Source organism: Trachinotus anak, unplaced genomic scaffold, assembly GCF_046630095.1.
Source record: "Trachinotus anak isolate AG129_WGS33_773 ecotype Australia unplaced genomic scaffold, CSIRO_AGI_Tana_v1 ptg000010l, whole genome shotgun sequence".
In the NCBI taxonomy this organism is placed as follows: domain Eukaryota; kingdom Metazoa; phylum Chordata; class Actinopteri; order Carangiformes; family Carangidae; genus Trachinotus; species Trachinotus anak.
In genome coordinates, this window is record NW_027273861.1 from 21,904,606 (window position 1) to 21,926,490 (window position 21,885).

The 21,885-nt window shown below is 40.8% G+C and overlaps 1 protein-coding gene across 2 annotated transcripts in view; it reads left to right on the plus strand.

Annotated features, from left to right (window-relative positions):
- The first annotated feature begins 31 nt into the window (after positions 1 to 31).
- Positions 32 to 21,885, plus strand: part of raver2 (ribonucleoprotein, PTB-binding 2) — a 94,894-nt gene continuing 73,040 nt past the window's right edge. Inside the window, exons 1-2 of one of the 2 annotated variants that reach the window (XM_071486174.1) lie at positions 32 to 322; positions 6,268 to 6,549. In XM_071486174.1, the coding sequence (XP_071342275.1) occupies positions 6,277 to 6,549 (273 nt within the window). In that variant the 5' untranslated portion in view covers positions 32 to 322; positions 6,268 to 6,276. The remainder of the gene's footprint in view (positions 323 to 6,267; positions 6,550 to 21,885) is intronic. The other variant, XM_071486173.1, reaches the window with a different exon arrangement.

Genomic DNA, 21,885 nt, shown 5'->3' on the forward strand with positions numbered 1-21,885 from the left:
TTCAAGCCACGCCCCAATCAGTGACGTCACAACAAGCGTTCTCCATAGTTACAAAAAGTGAAACACCTGTTGCTACATCGGTGATTGGGATGTACGGAGAGCGGCAGGTGTTGATTCAACATGTACAGCTATAGTTCATTTGTTTGTGTTATGTTACTTTTCAAGAACTTCACAACAGTCAGGAAAACTCTTAACTTTAACACATCGTCCTGTATGAAGTTGTTATGGTTGACATGTTAGCGAAAAATCACCTATTTGCGCCTCAAGCAGTCAGGATCCAAGATGAAGCCATCGGAGTCATGTTTCTGGGCACCTGGCGGATGTAAGTCCGATATTCCTGTTTGATCTTTTGATCTTTCTTTTTTTTTTTTTTTTTTTGTTAAACGTACTGTAGAAATGCTGGGCTATACTGACCAGTCCATTTAAACAAGATCCGGTGATACACACACACACACACATATATATATAATAATCTACATAACACTTGACCTGCATGGAAAAGGTCACCCACAAACTGCCCTACACACAAGGGAGATTATCTTTTGGGGATTTTGTGTGTGTTGTTTCAACAGCTGGGCCTGAAGTCATACTCACTGACGGCTGAATAATGTGGTCTGATGCCTCTCCAGCCTTAATTATTCTCTGTGGTTCATGCAGGGACATTCAGGACACCTACACTCCAAATTGCTGCTCTTTAGAGGGTTTTGGCCTTGTTTTATAGGGAGTACTTTTAATGATACATAAGAGCTGTCTGCTGCAATCGTCGAACAGGGAGAGCTGTCTGACCTAGTAGATGGAGAGATGATTCTTTAACATGAAGATCCATCTCTGCCATTGTCCATCCTGTTGGAAGAGTACTAGATCAGTAAAAATGATTTAATATGTTCTGGAAATAACTCTGCAGATGGTGAGAATTTCTTACAGGATTCGATACAGTTACTGTAGATATTTAATGAAGTTCTTCGACAGTTCATCAAAATTTCAAAATGTATTTTATGTTCAAAGGACCAGAGGTGTATGGGTTGCGTAGTAAAGAAAAGAAAAATTCTGACTTGGTAAACCTCCTATGTCCATTTTAGCTCTTGACCCCTACTTCAAAAAATGGGCCATTTCAGAGTAAAATGGTTTTTCAACCACAATCTGCACTTAGCTCCACAACGATGGTGTTTTTATTTGTTGTTTTTTTGGTTTTTTTTTAATAATGTTTCAAGCTGTTGGACAGAGGTCATGCAATTTGTGGGTGAGGGAAGAATAGTGGTACATACTGCCTGGAAGACAAATGATTTATTTATGAGGCTTTTCTGTACATACATTGTTTCCTGCCAGGGGATCTGGGAAACAGCCACAGATGGAGAGGCAACATGGTGCTGATACAATGTTACAAGAGGCTGCTTTGGTTTGGGGGGGGGGGGCAGCGGCAGTGTGCTGTTAAGTGTTTGTTTTCCTTTTTAGAAAGGAGGAATCAGGACTGCTCCTGAGACCTATAGGGGTTAAGGTGCCAAATATGAATTGCTACAGGTTACCAAAATGATAAAGAAAAAATGAAATTATTCAATCTTAAGATAAAGTCTCTGCCTACCTAGTTTATCCACGCTGAGCATAGTTCCCAACAATGTGAGAAAGATGCGATTTAGTCCTTGAGTAATGTTTACCAAAAACTAACTTTTCTGAGATTTGTTTTTTATCTTTCGCCAACATTTGGTTTCAGTTTGACATCCTGTTGCTACAGCAACAACTACCAGTTTAACTGATGTTGTTACGTACATCATTTTCTCAAATATACTGACAGGCAGCTTTTATCTACTCCCTGATGTCCTTGATGGGACATTTACTGTAGACAGTCTTTAGTAAAGCTGTTTTGTGATTTCTGTGCTGATTTTAGTTATGTAGTCTGCAATTAGTTTGCTACTAACCAAGCTAGCCATTATGCTAGCACTTCATGAAATTTAAATTTTTTTTTTTTGCAAGAATGTATTATTTATTTCAGTTTTACACTCCATAGAGATGGGATAGAAGACTGCAAGTTCCTAGTCTCTCTGCTACAGTATATGAGATAGCCATCAGTGCAGTGTGCAAGGTATATGACTACTGAGAGATGCACCTGGACTGAGACTGCAGCATATAGAAAGGATTTAATTGAATTTGAATTTGTAAGGTCAGTCATCTTTGACACTTTCATTTGATCACATCTTTTGAAATCTCATTTCATTTCAATGAACAACAGAATGCATAGGTTTCTGAAAAGGGTACTGTGTCTCTGTCTATTTTAAAAGAAGGTCAGAGAGTGCAGCTAAATAAATTTTCTCCTTGAGGTGGATAGTGAAAATAAAGAGGGCCACATTGGGCTCTGAGTTTACTGAAAATCAGCAGGGAAGTAGTTCAGCACTGTTGAGACCTAAAGGAGAGAAGGAGCTCTCTCCCCATGTCTCTGTCTATCTGCCTGTCGCCATGTCCCATAAGCCTTATCAGTTTGTCTGCATTCATTCAAATCTCTCCTACATAGCCCTGTCTTTGTCTCCTTTCCACTGTCACTGTATCTCCTCTACTCTCCTTCTTTCTCTCGAGCTGCCTGCTGCTCCCTGCCAGAGAAACGCTGTGAATTAGAGCACTGAGCTCGGTGTCCAAGCACCCTCGGGTCATTTCAGTCAGTCTCTCAGCTCTGCCAACTAGTACGGCAGACATGCACTAGCAGCATATTTTTGTGCAGTCCAGAGTCCCATTTTCCCAAACACATGTTAGCACTGTGATCATCTTAAGTCTTGCATGCTCGCAATTTATGGAACTTTGAAATCCTTTTGACAGACAGCACTTTCTATCACGTCATGTGGGTTTTGCTGAAAATGTGCAACAACTGAAAACATAACTAGAACCTTACAGCAAAATATGCCAAAGAGGGATTTGATCACAATGGTGTCCTCAAAAGTACAACTTAACCATGTAACAGCCTTGTTTTACAAAATGAATTGGGGCCTTTTAGAGGGATCAAGATGTTAAAAAAAGTAGACTCTTGAGTTTTGCTTAGGTTGAAGTCAGAATACATGTAGATATGCTACTTTCTGATTACTGACTCACTTGCTGTCCACATAAAAGTAGCCTCCCTGACGCACTGGTATACTTATGACTACTGTAATTAGGACATGAATTGGACAGGGAACTGTTGTGCATATTGTCCCCCTGGGTTCAGGTCAGCTGTTTTAGTAGGTCACATGTCCCTTAATCTCTTCTATGCTATAAGAGAAAGGAAGCCACGCCACCACCACACTGCATCCGTGATCATACACGAGAGCGTAGCAGTGGGTCATAAATTAAGGGAGAGCCTGCAGTCCATTTTTTATATCTCCTCCTGCGTTCCTGACAGGATTGCAGAGCAAGATGTCCATAATTGCACTGCACAGTCACAAAATAGACACACATGTGTATGCGCTCACCATCAACTCCCATGCACAATGAACCACTTTACCATTTAGGGTTCATCCCCCCACCTCTCTTGTCCCTCTCTGCCCCTCTCATCCCATCCTCACGCCTACTGAGCTCATCCCAGGTGCCTGCTCTGCCCGTTCAGCCACTCTGCCCACCCACGCCCTCACACTCTTAGTCCCAGTGAACAGCGGTGAACATTTTCCCGCTTTCTTCTTCTCCTCTCTACTCCCACCCACTCCAAAAGGCTGTGAATCACTGGCTGACATGCTGAAGCACCAGCAGGGCTCTTGTGTTTTAGATGGAGAGGGACTAACATCTCTTTTTTTCGCTTGGTTTGCGAAGCATATCCCACTATTATGGGGTTTGATTTGACGTAGGTAGAACGCTTTGAAAGATACGGAGTTTGTGTAACTGTGCAGGGCGGCTTTAGACTGACATGAGTCAATGCATGTGCACGCGTGTGTGTGTGTTGGAGTGTGTCCTTGAGTGTAATACAGTGCTGGCATGCGTGTGTGCCAGGGGAACTGAAAGAACAAATTAATTGTTCTCTCATGGAAATGTTGTTTAGCACTTAGTGGAGTGAATCACGCGTCTCCAAAATCAGCCTGTGCAAGTGACAAGCAAGTCCTTGCTGTCTTTTCAGAGAACCACTGCTCAATGATTCATGTCCCCCAATCTGTCAAAACCTGGCTTCTCCTCAGTGTTTTGATTGCAGAGTATATTAGACAAAGAGTCATGTTGGTCAGGAGCATTCGTCACAGGACATAGGTTTGTGACACATGTAGGCTAATGGTATTTAAATAACAATAACAAAAAAAAGCCTGCTGTTAATCAGAGTCCATGAGTTAAGCTGATGTATCAAGAGTCACGTTAACTCCCTAAATGTCCATTGGAACTGCAACTAGTGTTTGAGTAATAGTTTTTTCTTCCCACTGAAATTTACCAGAACATGAAATGATGTCTTCTGATGTGGTGTTTTGTCTGACTGTCTGACACAGTAAAGCAGTAAGCCCTCATATCTGAGGAGCTGGAACAGAATGTAATGTTTAGCATTGGAGGATTTATTGAAACAATTAACCACTTACCCGAATGGTTTATTTTCTGTTGATCACCTAATCGATGAATACTCACCTCTACTGTCCATTCATCTATTAGTGCTTCCCAATGAGATCATATTTTCCTTCGAACAATACAATAAACTGGTTACCTGCTGGTACAAGAGCATTTGTAATCTTTTCCTTTGCAGGACAACATATGTTTCAGTTGGATTTTTAGCATCAGACTGATTCATGAGCATGTGTAAGGTCTTTCACGAGAAAAATATACTGTTCATTTTCTATTACTTCAGCGTGAAATTTTCCCTTTTCTTTGGCCATACTGCTTTGGAATGAACAGAGCGTAGTCTTTATTGAAATATTCATACAAAAGGTGCAGATACACTCGGTGTGTTTCAGTTACACTGCTTCAGCCACTTGGCAATGTGAGATCATTTTCACCCACTGACAACTGTGATTGTCTGGACTCCGATTTGCCAAGAAGCGCTTCACACAGATGGCGAGAGAGAACATGGAGTTTGGATGATGGAGGATGATTTCACCGTCTCTTACAGGCCCCTGCATAATCGCGCTCTAAATATTTCCTAAGTGGGTTGATGTGTGCTTGTTGACATGTTTGTGTTCTTACATGAGTGTGAATGCATCCTATGAGTGTGAGTATACAGCATGTGTGTCTGTCAGAGACTCGTGCAGCCTGCGGAAGCTACATAGGCATTGTGAGGACTCGGCAGGGAGCTCTGTTCTCCTTGTGTTTGCCAGGAGCAGCTTTCCACCCACGGTGGGCAGGCAGGCAGGCAGGCAGGCTCGGTTGGCATTCACTGGATGACTTGGGCAGAAAGGAGGGAAGGCACACAGCCATTCATGGTCACATTATGCACATGGGGGAACAGGAAAGCTCTGGTGGTTTAGAGATATTCTCCAATGAATGTCTTTCCCTCTCTCTTTGACCAAAAGAAGAAATGTGTTAATTGGGCTACAGAACAAAAATAAGAACCGAGTTTCTCTGTCTCCAAATGTACAGTATTGTACATTTACCAGTTAAGTGCTGTCTGAGAAGCACACATTCACAGAGAATAAAACACTTGTCAGTCTCAACATGCGGATGATGTTTAAAGAATTGAAACAGATTGAAATGAGTGATGCAATCACAAAAAAATCAAGCAACTTCCACAGTAGCTGATCATTTAATTGGTTTGATGATGTGATGGCAGCACTGCTGGGTCTTAATTGGCTCCTATACATCCAGCAGACAGTTGGGGTCGCCAGGAGTCCGAGGTGCAGCCCGACTACCTCTAGAAGCCATATGAGCGGCAAAATGCCCACAATAAACAAGTGGTTTCATCCATTAGCTCCTGCATCCTGAAACCATTTTGTAAAATCTTAAAATACCGCATGTAACAGACCAAAACCCCGCCGGCTGCAGTTTCACTGCCGCGAAGCAGCCGCTTATCTTCAAATAAAACAAACTGCAACCTGCAGCAAAACAACCAGAGGATGACTGCTCAAGTTTTAAGAGCATGCCTGTCATTTCAATACAAGGCAATAGAGAGTGAGAGACTGAGTAGCCTGTAAGTAAATAATAGCCTTTTTAAAAATGCATTCCAAGATTAATAAATAAATGAAATTATACGTTTACTTCACTCATTACAATAGTCTTTTTTGCTTTTAGTCGGGTTTTATTTCTCTCGCTCTTTCTCTTACTAACACACACCTCCCACCTGCGCGCTCTCTCTCTCTCTCTCTCTCTCTCTGTTTCTCTCTCTCTCTCTTTTCCCTCACACTTTTCCCTCAGCTACCCAAGATGGCGGCAGCCTCATCCATCCAGCCGCCGAGCGTTCACTCTTCTCTAGCCCGGGAGAGCGCACTTTCCCCGGAGATGGACAGCCCTGAGAACCGGCAGCCGGAGGATGAGGAGGCGGCGGCAGCGCAGTCCTCCGAGCCGGGGATAAGCCTCCGCGACCTGCCGGACCTGGAGCCGGAGGAGATCGAGAGGAGGCTGGCCAAAACTCGCCAGGAGCTGAGCAACAGGAGGAAAATCCTCATTAAGAACCTGCCGCCTGACACCACTAACCAGGTACACGACAGTTTCAACTGAAAAACTGGGAGAAAAGTAGCGTGCTTCAGTTAGTGCTCGGTTTTTGCGCACATAAAGACTCATCGCGCGTCTGTGGTGTTCATCAGTTTAGTTTGCACAGACAGTCGTACTTTTCAGGATGTTGAATCTGTATTGTTTCGTGTTAATAGAGACCTGTCTGATGCTCCTGCGGTGCAGTGTCCTAAAATTAACCTTTGCCGAGTATTTTAACCTCTTTTCATACCACATCCCCATGGACATTCAGTTGATAATTTTATTTGGGTGGTTCTCAAATTGAGCTACTTTGGCTGGCGGTGGGTGTATGGTAAATGTTCTTGTTTACTTGCACATCATCACTCACATCAATATTAAAGTATTTGAAAGTTACATTCAGCAGTTAAAGACTGTTTTCTGACCACATAAATGACAGTTCACATGTTGTATAGTTGAAGAGTAAGATACAGATGAAAATCAGCGCAATGTATTTCTCACCTGATCACAAAAGGTAAATAAACACTTTAACAGTGATGTAAACAAACCATAAATGGTATCAAAAGCATCATGTAAGCTATAAGGCAACCAAAATATAAATGCTTGTTATGTATCTAAATGAGTTATTTGCATCAGGATCATGTTGATTTGCACATTTGTTTACCCACCAGTTCAGGAAGAGGTCCATTTATTCATGGACCTGTACTTAACATCAAAAAATATATGGGAGTTATACGAATCCGGGGTAAATGGGCACGCATTTTCTTTTTTTTTTTGCCATTACCAAGTAGCTGTTTCCATCTTGCCTTTTCTGTATCCTTCTTCTGACTTTTTGCAGCATAAATTGCAGTATACAACATGTACATTAACAAATAACATTATAATCAGCTCATGCAGTAAACCTATTGTGTTCATAAAATACGGGATTGTGCTGTTCTCCCGCATGCTACTAGTGTTAAACGAATATTGTTTCGAGCAGTGAAAAAAGGGTGACAACTGCTGCAGCTCAGTCAGATTGTTATGTTTTCAAGGCGTGACAGGTGGAATCCATGATGCCTGACTTGTAAACAGTTTGCTATAATCAGATTCCTGGAGACAAAAGCAGTCAGTTTATCTTTTATGTTTGTTGTACATGCGAGAACTTCATATGCATGTTTCTTGTCAAAGACCACTGAGTGACTTCACTGTTTATAACTTCATGACCTTTTCGATTTCTCCCAAGTGTGATTCATCACTTGTGTCAGCATGTAGGCCGTCATGAGGCTGCGTGTGGAAGGCACCGGTGGTGTGTTCCTTAAGGGTTGTAGCACTAAACATTCGTAGAAAGGGGCACACTGCCAAGCAGAGCCAGCTCTCTGCCTGGTGTTTGTGTATAGTTAATGTGTGTAAGGAGAAGGGGAGAGAGAGAGAGAGAGTGTGTGAAAGAGTGCGACTGCATGGTGTGTGTGAGAAATGAGAAACAGAGGGGAGAGAGGAAAAAGTCACTTGGATCAGGTGAAGCAACAGAAGTGGAATTTCTCTCCCAGTATTTTCCACATTATTCATGTGTCAGATGGAGCGTGATATGTTTAGTGAGCCTGAGCAGAGCAGTTGGAGAGCAGAGCTGCATGAAATCTGCCCAGCTGAACATAATGTAAATCTATCTGTTTAAAAGGGGAAGTTCACACTCTTTGACATTACACAGTATGAGTTACTGACTGGTAGTGATACTGTTGAATTAACATATCAGGCTATGAATCTTACGCTTGGTGATATCTCAGCAAGCCAGACAGAAATGAGCAGCTAACAAACATTTAAAGCCACATCCCAGCACTCCCAAGTGTTGTAACCATCAATAACAGAATAACACTGTTGAATTGTTAACACTTTCTTTTGAGCACTGTGATGTGGTTGAGAATGGTCCATCTGCTGCTGTTCACTTCTGCCTGAAAAGCTGCAGAATCTCTGAAATATGTTAAGCTTATGTCTGTATATCGGTTAAATGATTAGTTGATTAATCAATAATGGAATAGAAACACAAAATTTAAAAAATCAATTGTTCAAATCTTTTATTACACATTGAAAAACAATTTTCTCATTCCAGGCTTTCAAGTGTAAAGCTTTGCTGCTTTTCTGTTTTCAAAAGAAGTGAAAAGTGAAGTGAATATTTTTTTCTTTTCTAACAGTTGGTTGGATGAAAAAGCAATCTGAAAATGTCTCTTAGGGCTCTAGAAGTTGTGATTCAGAATTTTCACTGTATTCTGACATTTTACAGACTAAATGATTAATTAATAATCAAGACTAGTATCCTGACTAGTATCAGTATTGATATGTCTCAGGAGTGCATAGGGCTATAAACCTATAGCTACTGTTGCCTGGTCCAGCTCAGGAATCCAGTGATATTCTTAGTACAGGTGTTGACATTAGAGTGTCTTCCATGCTGTTACAGATTTATGTGAAGGAAAGTCCTCGTCACTGTCTTACATAACCTGTCTGATGGACTTAACAACGTCCAGCCGACTCCTCTCCCATTCCCCTCATACCGGCTGCCCCATTAGTGAACACTATATCGCAGATTGTGTGTGTGTGTGTGTGTGTGTGTGTGTGTGTGTGTGTTTTTGGAGTCTATGGTGCACTGTGTCAGTGGTATGGCTCCTCTGACAGTACTCATCTCAGAGAGGGAAGGGAAGAGTGCAGTGAGAAAGAGAGGACAGAAGAGCTGGTTGAGATGAGACGGAATGAAGGAGGGATGAAATAAGGATGTTAAGGAAAGAATAAAAAGAGTGTGGGAGGTTGAGGGACAAGCAGGGATAGGCATTTTGAAAGAATGATGGGGATGTGAGACTTGGATTTTTATTCTTTTTAATGTTGGCACTATCAGAGTCATTAGCATTTCATATTTTATACCTTTTTATCAGTTGGGATAGCTTAAATGCCACTGGTAGCATTTTATTGACTCAAAATCCAAAATTGACTCCACCTATTGAATCTTGGGTCCTTGAATCTCTTGTTGATGTGACTCAATTTAGGTTTCAACATTCACAGGTAAACAACTATAAATAACAAAAACTCAAAAGACTCAGTTGATCTATAATCACTTTTTGTTTGCAGAAGCACTTTGGGCTGATTTAGGTACAAAACCTGCAACTGCAACCTGAAAAATGAGGAGATCAGGAGGGGATACAAAATATTGAAGTAATATCTGACACACAATAACAGGTGTGACACCTTGAAGTTTTATACCTCATGTTTCATGAGCTACTAGCTCCAAATACCAGAGGCACTGATTCAGAACCACTAAGTTGATCTGCCTAAATTATTGATACCATATTCATGAAAGCTAAACCAGGAGGAAAAAGGAGTAATGAGAGAGAGGCTGAATCTGAGTATCAGATCCCAACCCTAGACATGACCCCTCACTGATTTTCCAAATGCAAATGACGAAGCTGGAAATATTTCTGCTAGATTTGTTTTTGAGTTTTTGAACTTTTGAAGTTTTGAGCAAAGATTTTGCCCCAACTGTTCACCACAGACTCTGTTTAATTTCAAAAAGAATAAAAATTATGTTTCATTAAATCCAAGCCTGTTGTGTAAAAACATATTTTCAGATGCATGAGAAGGCAAAATGAATGTGTGTGTGTGTGTGTGTGTGTGTGTGTGTGTGTGTGTGTGTGTGTGTGTGTGTGTGTGTGTCTGTCTCTCTGTGTGTGTGTCTCTGTGTGTGTGTGTGTCTGTCCATTGGGAGGAGATTGGCTTCCAAGGACTTCTGCTAAGTTCTTGAATTATTCAGTTTCATAGAAACAGACAAAACTTGTGCAAGCTGTGGACTTCATGTATGTGTTTGTTTCCTTTTGAACTCCAGGCTGTGTGTGTGTGTGCAGTTGTTTGCATGTAGAGGTAAAAACAAATACATGTAAATGTGACAAAACAGTGTGTGCTGTTCTCTTTCCACCCACTTCTTCCTCTTGCTTTACATACTGAGATGTACATGTGTCAGTAGCAGATGCTCATGAAAACTGCCCCTCCTGACAGTGGGCAGCCATCATCACCTTCATCACATGTGCCTGTGTGCAGACACATTGTGATTTCATCGTTAACTGTGGTGTTAGTCACCTCAGAGGTTTGTTTGTGTCATAGTTGTCCCGCAGGCATTCAAGATGCACCCAACTAGGACAAATTGTCAAGTTAATACAGGTTATTTATTTATTAATTATATGGAACAGTTTGACCACGGCTCAAACACGTGGGTGACTTTATGCAGGTGATATAATGAGCTTGACTGGAGATGGACTATGACCTCTAATGCTGAACCATATGAGGACCTTGACAAAGGAGGAGCGTTGTGGTGTGAGTCAATATAAGGATATTGATAAGAGTTTGTTTGTATGCAAAATCACGCATCACATTCATTTCCAGATAAACCCATAAAATCACACGTCAACCTTGAATCTTTGAATTCAATTCACATTGTAAAACTCAGTAGCAACATTAATCCACACTCGTTGAACATAGCCCGGGACTAGTCTAGGAATAGTTTTAACAGACAACCAATGGGACTCGGTCTCTGACTTGGTAGACGAACGGTCTGTCACAGAGTTTATTTAACTAATGCTAGATTAACAAAACATTATCTGAGCATTGAGTCATTTTGCTCTTGATGTAGAGGCTAACCAGCAGACTTGATGTACATGTTCTGGCTGTGTTCGAATCTCTCCAATTTTAAAGTTTTTAGTGAGATGTTTGACCCTCTCTCCGACCCTGACCCAGTCTGTGCCCTCGTTGGTTTAACATCAAAGGAGTCCTGTGCTGTCTTAGCAAATAAAACCTGTGATCATATCTTTCACTACCCTCCTTTCAAGACGAGATATCCTTTTAAAATGAAAGCAACATACTCCCCCATCCTTTTCACATTGATTCAAAGATGTTAGGCATTTCTTCAAGCTAGAAAAAAATGAAAATACACACAAAGAGCGTCCTGTTGAACCTTGAACCTGTGAAGGTCCTTTTTGAATTTTTATGACTCTACAGGGACCCCTTGATAAAGAGTAGAGTGGACCCCATGAATGTCCTATCACAGCAGGGAGCAATTCCCCTTCCCCTTTTTTCCCCCCTGATGTTTGGTTTGAGTAATAGATAGCTTTTTGATTATCTTTTTTTTCACTGCACTCATCTACATGTATTCTATAGCCTGTAATTTGTGGGTGGGTGGTTAGCGTGCCATTTTATTTATTATTATTATTATTATTATTATTATTATTATTATTTTATTTATTTTAAACTTATAATTCATTCAAATCACTAACTACTTGGGAGTAAACAGATGGGAATTGTGCTGACTGGATAAAAGGTTCAGGAGTAACGTAGCAAGAGAATGAAATGTGTGACTGGACAAGTGCAGGAAGAATGTGTTGAAAAATTGGACAAAAAGCTTAGGAGAAATAACAAGAGTGTGTGTGAGGAGGACTGAGGCAATGTGGCCTTCCTTGCTGAGCTACACCATACAGCTTCATTTAGAAGAGCCATTTTATCTTCCATTAACAAAATGTCAGTCTCCGTATTTCCATTCCTCCTCTTGACTTTCTCTCACAGTGCTGGTTAGTGATTGGACTTTGCAAGCTTCGAACGCCTGCTGGTCACAACTGCTGCCGTGTGTGTGTGTGTGTGTGTGTGTGTGTGTGTGTGTGTGTGTGTGTGTGTGTGTGTGTGTGTGTGTGTCTGTGTGTGTGTGTGTGTAAGATAGAGCAGGAGGGGCGTTTGGCACTGTTAGTGAATCAGGAATCTGCTGGTCCCTGTGGTCACTGGAGATTTGCACCCTCATGTTCATATAGGAGCACCTCAGGCTTGAAATTGGATGTGATGCTTTTGATAGACAAATTAAGACTGATCAGTCATTTAAAGTGTGATTTTTTTTTTTTTGGAAGGGTGACGTAATGAACTATGGGGGATCATTTTTGATGTTGGTCTGACCTGCATGTTTTGAGCTTCCTGTGGAGGGGAGGAGAGAGGAGACATAATACTCCACACTGATCAAAACCCAATGATTACACTCAGAAGATGCACTGTGTAATCAGGTTCTGTCAGAAACACCTGACCTCATATTTGAGTCAAAATAAAATCCAATCAGTGGCAGCTGTGTTGAGGTAAACACCTCAGTCAGATCAAAATGACAAGAGAGGGCCATGCCAAGTTCACTTTTGTTACCCCTGAACAAAAAGCAGACAGTAGCTTTAGCAAGTGTTGCCTAAAGAGTGTAAAACTGCACAATGCTTACTCTGACGGATTTCAATTTCTCTTGCAAGATGCTGATGGCAGAGCAGCAACTAACAGAATGAAGGCATCCATCCTTCCATGTATCAGTGGTTAATTTTCATAAATCACTTTCAGGAGTTTTATTCTACCCACAGAACTTGTCAAAATGGCTCCATGAGCTTCCATCAGAAATTGTTTACAGTATAGACTGACATTTGACTTAGACCTAGAACTCTGAATCAGATGAACAGGAACAATATGTACTTTATGCAGGGCTGCTATTATTTATGCTTTCAGTCAGTCTAGCAGTAATTGTCGTTTATTAATTAAGTCACTTTAGCATTTATGAAATGACACAAGCCTATCACAGATTACAAGAGGCCAAAACTTTGTAAGATTCTCTACTTGGTCTGGTCAGTAACACCACCCCTCCCCTGAGAAATATTTATTCAAAATGATATGAGACAATGTTACATATGTTTATGTAAGTCCAGTAATGTGAAGCTGCTTTGGATTTTTTTTAAAGCTAGAAATGGTACAAAAAATGTGTGTAATGCAAGTATAGAAGACATTAACTTTCCTACGTTCAGCCTGTTGATGTGCTTGGTGCTTTCACTGGCGCCTTGGTTTATGAGTACAAATGACTCCAAGAGGCCATTTAGCTTTTATGTTTAAGAGCTTCTCTGCCAGTCTCCACATATCACTGCAGTTGCTGTGCTTTTTCTGCTGCCACAATGATGCTTCATGATGTAGCTTTGTGCTAAAACTGTCCTCTAAGTGTAGTTAGTTTTCTGACATTAACGCAAAAGCCAAAGATTTCAGCAGTGTTCACCACCCAGGTAAAATAATTTGTATTTCGTTTACCTGAGGGCTATGATTTACCACATCTCTGCACACAAGTGTAGACTGTTACTTCACCTTGTCATTGTGTAAACACTTGTATATTTTAATATATATTATCACGCTGGTTACTGTAGGCCAGCACATACAAAAGTAATGAATGCCTGATGTCTGAAGGAAGCTGCGGATATGTGAGGAGCAGTGACTGTCAGCTCAGTGGGGAAAATAATCTCCAATCTGAGCCCAGTCGCTTCAGGGCCTGAGCCAAGCAGAGACGGGTGGGTGTGGAGGGGGGAGGGAGGTGGTGTTGCACTGGCTGACAGCAGAATCAGTCCTGTCTCAGGGCAAGCCACCTGCTTCCCTCAGCCCAATGGTTCCTTCCTTGCTGAGATCAAATCAAGCAGCTTCTCTATTTGAGACATGTAAACAGGGTGAAGATAAGAAGTGGATATATAGAAGCAACAGATAGGGTTTGACCAAGCAGTGGTCCACCCACTTCCCACATGAAATTCAAAACCAGTACATTTTCCTCAAACTAAGCCTTAACATGTTCATTTCCTAATTTCCTTGGTGGTTTTGAATAGTGTTGTCCTGTTGAGGAGTTATTAACATACAAAGAAAAATCTGTTTTGAGACATTTGAGACAACGTTTTGAGACGTTTTGTTTGAGTCGATCACACCTAATGGTGATGACAGCTTATTGCTTGTCCCAACTCAGCTCCACCCACACTGTCTGATTCTGAATTTCATATAATCTATAACAACTGATAAATGGTTGTGAATGGTGTGCTGAGCTACAGGCTTCAAAACATATATTCAGGAACTCGTGAATAATGCCATATAATGAATCCTAAGGCCAAACTCCATTGAAAAAAGCATTTAGCAGTAAGAGTGATGAATCTGGTGTTATTTGTTTCATAGCATGATGAGTACGGTATATTTTGGTGTATGGTGTACTTACTATTAGGTATTTCATTGGTTTAGGCCCAAACTAATTGCAGGTTTCTTTAAACCAATACTTCTCCCCCAATCTAGCCACCTGAAAAGTGCTCAGTAAAGCTGCTGACCAGATTGTGTCTATTATGCTTTAATGAATCTGTGCATGCTGTAGCAATAGTATCCTTACCCACTTACTGTACCTGAAAGGTGGATATATTTACATGGCATCAGCAAGTTAGGAAGCAATTAGCAAAGAGGGAAAGGGCCAGAATGAAGAGAAAACATGAGAGAGAACAGAACAGTAAACGAATCAAAACAACCTTGTGAAACCAAGAAGTTCTACCTCTGCCAGTGCAGAGCAAGGATGTTAAACCAGGATACAAGGTTTGGAAACTCCAGAATGTCTTTGAGAGTGAGAGAGAAATGAAGGATGAAAGTAAAAAAAATGTCTGCACTTCTGTGTGTTTATGGCTGTCTGCTCACAATATGTGAGTGTGCATGTTTTCTAAGAAGCTCTCCTGGCAGGCATTTGATGGGCCAGTGATCCGTGCTGAGCATGGTTGGAGCCACCTGTGTTTGTGTGTCTGTCTCTCTCTCTCACTCTCACTCTCACTCTCACTCTCACTCTCACTCTCACTCTCACTCTCATCCATACACTCAACCAACCACCCACCCATATACACTTTGTCGCTCTGTCTCTGTGTAACTAATTGCAGCTGTTATAGATGTTTCATATTTGTTTGAAAGCAAGAGTGAACAAAATTTTTTTACACTGCCTGATTGATGCCTTTCATGGATTTAATATGGACATTAGCTGTTTTCCATTAAAGTGTGTTTGAGCCCTGAATAGAGAAATGGAAGTAGAAAAATATTCCACTTTTCTTTAAACTAAAGAAATAGAATTCTTGCCTATTGATACATCATCATCATCAAATATAAAAATCTGTCAGTTTTGTTTTGTATCTAGATATAAAACATAAGCTCTACTTTGCTGATAGACTCCATCAGGTTACACTGCTCATAAAACCACTAAATCACTGGTATGAATGCAGTGCTATTATAGCAGCTCTATAAATGTGAGTGATAATGATGTGGTTATTGTAATGCTAATAATTTCAAACCACATGGCCGTGTTGAGTGTTGGAGGAGCCTTCTGCTTGCTGGCGGACGTGGGCTTCATCCTCTCTTCTCTCTCTCTGTAGCATATATCACTCCATCAGTAGGTCAAGGACACAGTTACTGCTGGTAAAGAGGCCATGCAGAGAGTGTTTGTCCCCCAATTCCACCCTATCCCTCCACCTCTCTCTCTCGCTGTCACACACACACACACACACACACACACACACACACACACACACACACACACACACAAAGTTGAAATGATAGACCACTTTTTCACTTTCCCCCAGTGTCTCTGTGTTTGTAAGCTATCTCATTTATGACTGCAGAACAAAAGGTGTGTAGGTGTGTGTGTGTGTGTGTGTGTGTGTGTGTGTGTGCTTGTGTGTGTGTTTGTAATGAATGAACAGGTGTCAGAGTAAACACATTTTCTCTTTTCTAATTCTTCCTTGTCTGTTGAGGGGAAAAGAAAAACATTCTACTTTGGCTTTCTCACCTTGCATTTACATTACCTTGCACACTATCCACTTTATAAAATATGATCCTCTTCAGAGTGACTTAAAGAGTGCAACAGGGGAAATTGGAAATAACCTTAACTGGAAAATGTTACAAGCTGTCAGTATTAAAGACTAAAGATCAAAACAACACCCAGAAACGCTTAAAATCCACAGTGATATTCAAATTCTTTGATTCTGCCTCTTGGGATGTTTGAAATTGTTAGATACCCAAAGGATTCGGTGTGTTGTTGAAAGACATTGAAGCCTAATGGAGGTCATCTGTTTGAAGGATGGCCTCTTTAACTGTTTACCCAAACGGCTGTCTTGAAAATGGTAAGGTGTTGTCGTCTGACTCCCATAGCACATAGCAGACACAAAGGTGATTAAAATGGCTGCTTTTCAGGGGCATTGACTTGTATCTTTGACATAGCAAAGTGTGTTTTTTTGCAGTGATGTGGGTCCTGATGTTACCAGGGTACCAGTGTATTTAGTTTACAAGATGAAGAACACAAAGACCAGGTCAAAACCAAGTATATGGCTGGATCGTGTTGAAGCTATTTGCATTCTAGCTAGTGTCAGCTGGTTCTCGTCCTTATGTGTTAGCTTATCTCCTACTCTCTGTCCTCACAGTATTTTAATACAACTAAATTCACAATAAAGCTCACGTTTTTCTGTTTCTGTTGTCAGACAGTGGAACAAGTATAAAATAGTGACTGAAACGTGGCACATTAAGACTTCATGTTAACCAGCTGAGAATTTCAAGCCATTTCCAAGCTGCTGCTCTGCTGGCAAAATCACCATGGTGACCAATCTTCGTCACTCAGTCAAGTCAGTAACGTTCACATTTATCTGGCCATGTTGGTGCGGTCCAGTCAACAAAAGCCCCTCTCCTCCTACATTTCGGCCGAGTGGCTGTACTGAAACACTGTTATTGTGGTTTGTGACGGTGGCAAATGCAACTCATTTTGATGCATTTGGTCAAGCTCAAGACTCCTTTCCAATTTACCATTCCTTCAGTACTGGCTATCTGCTTATACTAATTTCTGATACTTAAATTACCTAAATGTTAGACACACTGAAATAATAGGTGTAGATTTCTAAATTTGGTACACCTTATTTTTCACAAGCTTCTTGTTTTAAATACTAAGGTTCTTGTTCAGAAGCATTGAGTTTATAAGTGTCAAAATAATGATATGAATTAAAGTTTAATTTGGAGAATGTAATGTGATATAGTCCATAAGAGATATTGTATCAATCTGTGTGAGTTGTTGGTGCTACAAAAACAAGTGGTTGTACAGTGGTGTTACAAGGTGAATGTTCTTCCTTTACAAAGGATCTTTGGATACAGACACTAGTTTGTTGAGAGCATTTTACCCCCAACAACAGACTAGTCTAAGTTAAGCTTCATCAGATTACTCACACAATTAACACCATCAAAATGAGAAGCTGGTGGTTTATTTTAGCTAATACTGATGCATCAAAATAGACCTGGATCAGCCCTGATACCCCTCTGTGGGATTGGCTCTACAAAGACAATGGATAACAGCACAACATGGTTGTAGGGGGTTTAGGTTGGAGCAGCTTCTCTGGGCAGCATGGTGTTTTTCAGAGATGTCTGTGTGGCTGTTTCTACTATAATTGTATGGACTTTTTTCCCCTTTTTCCGTTCCAAACCTTCCTCCCGTCAGATACCAGTCAGCTGGTTTAACACACCAGGCAGCACAATGCCTTGTTGAGATTTAGGAGGAGGTGTGTGAGTTGGCTCCTCTGCAAACCTCCACAACCAATTGTTACCTGTAACTCCCCTCATTTCATGGAGCCTTACAGACATTTGCGTGCATCTTCGCAGAAGTTTCATTCCAGTCTAAATCTGTACAGACAGTATACTCAATGATAGAAATATGCCCAGTGTATCATAGAGATACAGTAGTTTAAATCAGCTTCAATAAAACTTGTGTGCTGTCGGCTTGTGGACAGCAGTTAGCAGTAGCAGTAGCTCAAAATTAAATAACATAATGCAAGTGAAAGCTGTGATGGTAGGTGGTGGTTTTGGCTTCCATTGCATATCATTGGTCAGGGAATAAACGTTGGCAGTGGCAGCAGTGTTTAGCAGTGAGTGCTCACTGTTTCATTGCGTGAACAGGTGTGAAACCAATGGTCACATGATTTGTTTGAATTCATGTTCCTTCATGAATCTACACTATGGCTGTGGGCTCCATGTGGTCTTACCAGGTGTCAGACGAAGCTGCTATCACATTCCTTATCAAGCCCGTCCCGCATATGTACAGAATGTGTGCACCCACACATGCATGCTCTGAAACAGGCCTTGGGGATAAGGCTGGTGCTTGGGTACTGACTGGACTTGCTGGAAATGTCACCTTCTTGAAGTGTTTAAACAAGCAGAGTGGACAGTGTAGGATCAAAATTACATGCCCAGTTATACCATAAAACTATTATTGACATATAGGAACATGCTGTAGAATGGCCTTGTATAGGAAATACAGTAGCATGTTGCCCTGCCACCTCCATCTAATCACTGTTGGTCAGTTTTTAAATGTGGAATGGTGTTTGCAATCTGTCAGTTTGTTGATCAAATCCTCTTATGTGGTGGTTGGAGGCAAAAAGTGTAGCTTTATTTTGAGTGTAAAAATCAAGGTTTTGCAGTTAGTAGAGTATGTGTGTTTGGTCTCTTTGAATTTAAAGCTGTAGGCTGGTTTGCCTTACTGTCTCTTTCCTGAGCCTGGTGGCTGTGTTGAAAGCTATTACAGCAGTGTTAATTAGAAAGCTGTTGAATAGTGTAGTGGGGATCTCAAAAAAATAAAATGAAAAATTGTAGAAGACCACGATGGAATATAAAACCGGAAGTAAAACATCATAGCAAACATCAAGACAGCAGTAAAGCATGGAATGTAAAAGGAAATAGGGTGAAACAAACTGGAATATCATAAAAGAAGAGCAGCATGGTGTGCTCAACTGGTAAATTGTGTTTCTGAGATGAGAGGCAGGGCTGTTTGGACTCCTAAAAATAGTCTTTAAATGTCTTCTAATGTGCCAGAGCTGTGAGAGACAAACTTTCAGCTCAAGTAAAGAACAGCACAGGGCCTCACAATAAAACAGCACTGGAGAGAATGACACACAGGCATGATTGAACCTTGTCTGAATGTCACCAAGTACAGTACTTGGTCAGTGTCAGTACCTGCATACCACCTCTCTTGATTTCTAATGAAAATATTTCAGTCATTTTCTTCCTCCGAATTTCATTTTCATTTAGGGAATAGACTACTACTTTTGTGTCAGAATTCGAGTTAATACAAGATTTAAGCTTTTTCCTCTAGGAACATGTAGTGACGCCAGAAAAAGAATAGGGAGCTGGAGGAAAAGAGAGAAATTTGACACAGTAGAAACAGAACATTAAGAGAAAAAAAACATGTAAATGCTGAAACAGAGGGATAAACCGATATTTAAAAAAAAAAAGAAAAAAAGAAGCAGAGCTTCGGTGGACAATAACGGCTTAATTCACTTTCCCTAAACGCTCACACAATGGCATGAGTGTGTGGTGGCATTATAATGTCTGGAAAACCCTTAAAACTTTGTTAACTTGAGAAAAAAGTTTCATATTTGTTTATTGTAGAGCAGAAACCTCACATTATGTTCAGGAAATTGATTTCTGTTTGAAAATGGGTTAAATGTTATCAGCCAGGCCAATATGCTTATGCTTACTGCAAAAACAGTCATATCATAGTTTCTCCATGACATAATACTGACAAGTTTATTTTTACGGTAAAATCTCTTCCTCGTTGTAGGTTTTGGTCTTTAATTACTTTGAATATTGATTCAGTGTTTTAGTAATTTTTCAAGCAAAAACACCCAACACAAAATAATTAATAGTTCCAGCTTTAACAATCGATATCGGCTGATATATCACAATCAGATTATTATTATTATTATTTTTAAACATTAATATCTGCATCTGGTTCAAAAAATCCAGTGTCAGTCAGGCTGTACTTACTGCACTGGCAGATTTTTCATTTGTTTCAAATAGCATGTGGGCTGGGGGGGGGGGGGGGCTACAATAATGGTACATTTTGTATTGTTTTGGTTTCACTTCATCCTCTCAGACAGGTTCTGCCATTTCTTCCTCCTCTTTCTGTAGCAGGATAGATGGATCATGAACTAGATAAACATGGAGCACATCTCTCTCTCTCTCTCTCTCTCTCTCTCTCTCTCTCTCTCTCTCTCTCTCTCTCTCTCTCTCTCTCTCTCTCTCTCTCTCTCTCTCTCTCTCTCTCTCTCTCTCTCTCTCTCCCTCTCCCTCTCCCTCCCCCTCCCCTCCCCCCCTCTCTCTCTGTTTCCCTCTCAGCTATTACAGCTCGCTCTGCGCTGATTTTAAGGGCGAGCGAGTTGACCCTCTGTGTGGGCTGCCTTGCATAGCCTTCACTGATCGGGAACAAGCCTGCTCAATGTGTACCTGAGTGGGCTGGATGGGTGGTTAGAGGAACGAGAGAAAAATGTACATATTAAAACACCTAAAATATACTTTGTAAAATGGATAAATGGGAATGGAAATATTTTCTGTGGAGTATCTGTCCACATGACCTCCTGGAAATGTCAACCTTGCATTCACTCTGATGTAAAAATTGACCATTGTATGACCATGAGCTGGTGCATTACAATAATGCAGAGTTCACTTCTTTGTTTTCATCTTTGAATGGAAGCACAAAACGTGGCCAACATCAGCCAGCAGTGGATAAAAGCACGACAACAGAGCAGACACATCCTCCCAAACATCTTTTTTTTCCACATTTAAGCCTATTTATTTGTTGCAACCCATCATTTTATTCATTGCATTTTGAAAGATTGCATGAAACTGAATAGTAACATTTTCATATCCCTATCCTAATCTACTTTTTTTTTTTCCCCATGAGATTCGCTCAGTGTTTTAAGTTAGATTCACCGAAATCTCTGAACTGGACTTGTCATAAATCACTGGTTTCAGCCTGATGAATGCCACCTGGTTATGAGGAGGTGCATGTTTGTGAGGTTTGATCACTAGCATTAACAACACCACTAAAATTGCCAAATAAGGCTACCAGTTCCGCTCCGTGTGCAGAAAAGTTTAATTCACAAAAATGTTACCAGAAATTAAAAAGAATAATTTCACACCGCACAGTCTTGCTGTCAGAAGTTAGCAGACAAAAAGATAAGACGTGAAGCAGAGTCAGTGGGGATTTTAGAGGACCTGAAACAATTAGAAAATAGCTAACGTACCATCAGGGCAGCACTGTACCGTGAAGGAAATAAAGAAGGAATGATTGAAGAGGTTAGACAGTAAATAGATGTCTTTCTAAAGCAAAGCGGTACATGACTAATATGAGACACGGTGAGGGGGGCTTCACAGTCTCCACGCTGTTCTCTGAGATATTAGACAAGATAATATTAACCTACAGCAGGCGATGTTACGCTGTCAGATGCAGCAGAGGATGATACTGCACAGCGGACTGCATGAAGACCCTGAGGCAGTGAATTTTCCTGACAACTCCTGGAATATTTAAGTTTCTGAGCCAGAATATGGCAATAAAAATCAGAATCTAAAAAAACTCTCAGTAAATTGGCAAGTCATGATGATGAAGATGACGTGGTGAACAATACATAGTTTGTCTCACTTCTAAGGCACCAGGATTCCATGTCAAATTAGTGTGTTTATTTCTTTTCTTTTTTTATT